The sequence below is a fragment of the Rhinopithecus bieti genome, unplaced genomic scaffold, assembly GCF_001698545.2.
Source record: "Rhinopithecus bieti isolate Rb0 unplaced genomic scaffold, ASM169854v2 scaffold_18688, whole genome shotgun sequence".
NCBI lineage: Eukaryota > Metazoa > Chordata > Mammalia > Primates > Cercopithecidae > Rhinopithecus > Rhinopithecus bieti.
The window spans coordinates 769,560-775,564 of NW_016809492.1; the positions used below are offsets into that span (position 1 = coordinate 769,560).

Here is a 6,005-nt window from a genome sequence, read left to right on the forward strand (position 1 = left end):
GTACTTTGTTACTTAAGTTTCCTTAGGACATGGTCATTTTAAACACCACACATCCAATTTTATACCACTCTTTAAACAGTCATTTACCCAGTCAAGGAAAACACAGATTAAAGACTCCCTTATGTTATACTTCTTCAAAAGTAAATATTAAACATTTAGTAGGTGTCTCTAAAATAGATGAAAGGATAATGACCTTTAAAATGCCTTAATATTGTCCTATAACATGAAAATAAAGATGCATTCAGGCCTACTAAATAAATAAGAATATACACTAGAGGTAGTCGTAAAAAAAACTACGACCATCTCAACATGTACTCATAATAACCAGTAAATGAATATTTAAGATGTTTATTTCAGTATCTTCATTCCCCACTGTAATACATTTGAATCCCCGCGTATTTGAGTTCCGTAAATAGACTCTCCTAATTTGGATAACTATATAATTACCCTTCAGAGTTGTAGACAACAATGGAACCTTAAAAACCTCTTAAACACATAAATTCTACCCCTAAACTGAAAGAATTCAGGGGTTAAATAAAACAAGTGAGAAGCCACCAACTTACATCAGTTTGGTCTATAGACATTTGAATCTTATCTGAATGACTGACTTGTTTCTAATGTGAAAACCAAATTAAAAATAACTTGATCACTTTGCTTCAAACACAACTGTTCACATATCAAATTCTAGCTCCATCTATGTAAAATTCAACTTTTCTGTATCAGAGGAAAAAGCTATTTAAATTCAGTGGCATTGAATCTTTCATGAACAGCATGAAAATATGAGTTGACGGAGATATTCCAGGATGCTACAGTAAGTAGCTTTTTGTCTTACATATTAGTGCACTGAAACAAAATACTAAATTTATGTAAAATATAGATATAAGAGTATTCCATTCTGTCCAAACCTATTAAATACCTTCCAAAAGTTTCATAATTCAGTCCTAGAAATTCTTGGAGCTGTGAGAACATCCTGTTCAGGAATGTGACTTCTACAAAAGCTCCCAGGAAATTTCAGAAAAAAAATATATAATCTTCTAATTCAAAAGTTGATTGATTTGCCAAATGATGCAGCAAGATTTGCTTCTCTAAAAGCTTCTGATAAGGTCTGCAAGGGAAGAAATTTAGAATTAAAAAACAAATATTTGTGGGCCAGAAGAAAATTTAGGCAACCATCAATTCTATATGTTGTTAATAATTACCGGATGTGCATGACAGACTCTAGCTATATCTTCACAGGATGCTCCATATTCCAAAGCAAGAGCAGCTTCATTTACCATTTCTCCGGCACCCTTTAAAATAACAAGCCAAGTAAATTTGCTACCATGGTAAAAACTGCATGCTAATAGGATAGCAATGGTTAACAGAGGAAGCTTTTAGATCTTAAAAACGCCTTAAATCTGTCTATCAGCTGAAGAAAAGTCAGGAAAAGCTTAACAGAAAAGGCGACACTGAAGAGCTTGGGCTCTGAAGCCAAAGGGCCTTCAATTCATATCTACCATTTACTACCTTAACCATTCATTGGTTCTGTGTGCTTCATTCAGTTTCTTCACCTCAAAAATAACAGCACCTATGTCACAAAGCTGATGTAAAAATAACAAAATGTATACTAAAGTGACACAGCACTCAAATATTCTATTCTCATTATTGTTACATCAGATACAAGAGATATCTATAAGAAAGATATATACTTAGGCTCAGTGGTAGGAAAGACTTCCCTTAGGAGGTAACATTTGAGCTGAGACCTGAACAATAAGGAGCCAGCCATTCAAAGATCTGGAGGCAGAACAGTCTAAGCAGAGGGTACCTTAAGCACAAAGGCCCTAAAATGCAAACATCTGGCCTGTTGTGAAAATGACAGAAGGCCCATGTGACATGGAATTAATAAGTAAAGGAGAGCAGAAAAAGAAGAGGTCAGAAAAGTAGGCACAAACAGATTCAGTGAGGCCCTGGATGTAACAATCTGAAGTTGAAAAGCACCACTGGAAGACTTTCAGGGGCATAATCTGATACATGTTTTAAAGAGAGAATCTTGGCTGCAGGACAGAAAGTAGATGATACAGTGAGCAAGACTGTGAGAGTGCTGCTGGTATTCTTCTAGAAATGATGTACAGAGAGCCATATTCAAAGTTTTGCTGGAAATGAGCAGCCTCAGAGTAACACCAGGTGGTTTATAATTAATAAACAGTGATGCTTTCTAGAAATCTTAATAGGATTTCTCTGGTTTTATAATACTCACTGGTCCAAGAATATGTGCTCCCAGTACTCTGTCTGTCGATTTCTGCCCAAGGATCTTCACCATGCCATCTGTGTCAGCATTTGTCTTAGCTCTGCTGTTAGCAGCAAATGGGAATTTCCCAACTTTGTACTCAATACCCTGTGTGACAGTCAGAAAAAAAGAATCTACGTAAGTGCCAGAAAAGTTCATTCCAATTAGTAACATCATCTACCATTTGTTCAGAAAATAAATCCCAAGAAGGCAATTGTTCGCAAAGCACATAGAAGGAAAGACCAAAAGACTGGTTAATGAAATATATCTTGGGCACAAATGCAAGCAAATACAAATGTCTGTCCATCTGGTTATATTTCAAAGCCAAAGATAAAAAATCTGGAATTACTAGTTTTTTAATATAAGCAACTTCTCCTCCCCTCAATTACTGCTGATAAATCTGCGAATGATCTCTTTATAATGCTAACAAGGGAAAAAATATATAAGCTAAACTATATTTCACAGCTGTTAAATATATTAGCATAATGATAAAATGCTGTTTCTCAACCACCAGTGTCACTGGCACAACTCACACATTGGCGTAAAACCACCCATGTTCAGACTTACCTCTTCTTTCAACTGCTCTTCTGATTTGCCAACCCAAGCAACTTCAGGGTGTGTGTAAATCACTGATGGCACACAATTGTAGTCAATGTGCACAGCACCACCAGCCATTCCTTCCACACAGATAATGCCTTCATCCTCTGCTTTGTGAGCCAGCATTGGACCAGCAACTACATCACCAATGGCATAGATACTACCATAGAAATCAAAAGAAACACAATGAATTTCTGAAATCACAGCTACTTATCTTCAGTTACATCATGGTAACAGAAGTTTCCAGTAAATAAGTCACCAAAAAATATATCAAATGCAGCTCTTCAAAAATCTATGAATTCGGCTCTGAGTAAAATTCAGTTCTTTTTTATTTTACATTTTGTAAGTTTACTACTCTTCCCCAAAGCCAATACATATTTTAAGCATAAAAATCTTACTTTTCAAAATACTGTTTGAAATAAATTTTAAAATTACTGAAAACGCAGACAATTATCCAACTTACTTTGGAATTTTAGTTTGAAATCTGGTATTAACTGGAATTCTACCTCTGGGATCTAGTTCAATTCCCAGCTCTTCTAGTCCCAAATTCTTAGTAAAGGGTCGTCGGCCAATGCAAACCAAGAGTACATCACAAGTGATAACTTCAGCTTTACCACCAGAAGCAGCTTCAATACTAGATAACAAACAGTATATAAATGTTAAATACACATCTGCATAAATTGATAGGCTTAGAAATTTAAGGCCAGTTATTTCTCAACTGTTGATGACATTTTTGTTTTGTTTTGTTTTTGAGATGGAGTCTTGCTCTGTTGCCAGACTGGAGTACAGTGGTGTAATCTCAGCTCACAGCAACCTCCACCTCCCAGGTTTCAGAGATTCTCCTGCCTCAGCCTCCTGAGTAGCTGGGACTACAGGTGCATGCCACCACATCCAGCTAATTTTTGTATTTTTAGTAGAGATGGGGTTTTACCACGTTGGCCAGGCTGGTCTTGATCTCCTGATCTCGTGATCCACCCACCTCGATCTCCCAAAGTGCTGGGATTACAGGTGTGAGCCACCACACCCAGTACTGATGACATTTTTAACAATATAAGTTTATTTGAATGCAAACATAAGAGTCAGACAATGAAAGAGATCTATCATTAAAATCTAGAAGTCTATTATTAAAATCTCACAAAAACCACAGTATAATAAAACAGCAGTTAAGAATAAGGTCTTTGGGTCACAAAAATCCAAATTCAACTACTGACTGCCACCCACTAGCTGTGTGGCAAGTTAGTCATTAATTAAGTCAATGAATTCAGCTTCTTATCTTTGAGTAAAAGTTAGTCATTAAACTATTTAAATATGATTAACTACTTAATTTAAATATTTATTTAAGAACTAATTCATTAAATAAGTGAAATGCCACTAAAGTATTTAATGAGTACCAGACATATAGTAAACAATCTTTTATTACTGATTTCCCCATATATCTGCCTAAAAATATTGATTCAATTTTATTGAATATTGGTAATTTAAATTTTTCTAAATATACTATAAGAAGGTACAACAATGAGAATATTGGATTAATCTTTCTAGCATTAACCTAATCATAAATTTCAATGTGCTAATGCAATAATTTGATAAGCAACTGAGTGATATTAAGTAATAAAATGACCTTAGGTTAGAAAAAAACCTGTATTTGCTAAACTGATTTTGAAACTTGAGTGTTTTGCTTAAAGAAACAGACAGGGATGCTACATCAAAACAAATGATGTATACTTACGAAACATCAATTTTCCATCTGACTTCTTGGTAGCACCAGTAACCTTTGTATTCAATTTAAATTTAAACCCCTGTTTTGAAGGATGCGTTGAAAGTTTTAGATATCTCCATATCAATTCCAACTCCACCTACATGACCTAAAAATTCAACTGCTGTCACATCTGCACCAAGTCTTTGCCAAACTGAACCCTGCAAATAAAAAACCCCAATAATCATAGAAGTTTCTATAGCAAATGTTTACGAAATCATCTTAATAATTTATTGTAAAATATTTTCTTCTTTCACTAGTATGTTCCTATGAGAAGCTCTGAGGTTTAAAATTAACCCTGTGTTAAATTTGTATAACTTCATACATTTATTAACTTATTCATTCAATATCTGTTGAACATCTACTACATGCTAGGCAATATTTTAGCTTCTAGGCATACATTAGTGAACAAAGCAAAAATCTCTGTTCCCAGGGATCTTATATTCTGGCAGGGGACATAGACAAATATGTAAAGTTCATAAAAGAGAATAAAGTGCTACAAGAAAAATAAAACAGGAAGTAGAACTGGGACTACTGATTACCGGGATTACAATTTTGAATAGTACGGTTGGGGAAAGCCTCACTGGGAGTGACATTTGCACAAAACTTGAAAGAATGAGGCAATGAACTATCCAGTTAACTGGGGAAAAAGTGTTGTTCTAGGCAGAGGGAAACAGCAAGTGCAAAGGTCTTGAGGAAAAGGAAGTAGGCTACTAATCACTGATGTTTGCAGAATATTAAACTGGCTTCCTATTTTCTTTTCTCAACAAAGGACAAATGTTTACTTTTTCATTCAAATTATAATTTAAACTGAATGCTAGCTTACTTTAACATTTTGAAAATTAGCATAACTTCTAAACAATTATATATTAAACAATACATAACTGGCAAGATGAACATAATTTCACAGCATTAAATATGAAAAACCATGAACATATCCTTTGCAAGAATGTATACTAAAATCATCTGGTAATTCAAACGAACTATACAAGTTTACCTTTCCTAAATTAGGTGTGAGCATTCATTTAAAAAATCTCATGAATTTCTGGTATGAAGACTGAGTTAACTAGAGGCAATACAGTGACACTAAAAATCTAACACTATGTATATATAAAAGTTAACTCAAAATGGATCATGGACCTAAATGTAAAACCCAATACTATGAAACTTCTAGAAGAACACCTAGGAAAGGAAATCCTAGAATTGACCTTGAGTTAGGCAAAAATTTCTTTGATGTAACACCAAAAGCACAATCCATAAAAGAAAAATGATAAATTAGACCTCATCAAAATTAGAAAGTCTTCGATAACATTGAGAACACAAAAACAGAAGCCACAGACTGGGGAAAAAAATTACAAAACTTCTTTTTTTTTTTTTTTTTTTTTT

General features: G+C 34.3%; 1 protein-coding gene across 1 annotated transcript in view; it reads right to left on the bottom strand.

The window, feature by feature from the left end:
* Positions 1-323: 323 nt before the first annotated feature.
* Positions 324-6,005, bottom strand: part of DLD (dihydrolipoamide dehydrogenase) — a 30,258-nt gene continuing 24,576 nt past the window's right edge. The window contains 7 exon segments of the mRNA XM_017889570.1: positions 324-1,105; positions 1,200-1,289; positions 2,237-2,374; positions 2,834-3,023; positions 3,327-3,497; positions 4,589-4,672; positions 4,674-4,780. Coding sequence (XP_017745059.1) covers positions 1,040-1,105; positions 1,200-1,289; positions 2,237-2,374; positions 2,834-3,023; positions 3,327-3,497; positions 4,589-4,672; positions 4,674-4,780 — 846 coding nt within the window. The 3' untranslated portion in view covers positions 324-1,039.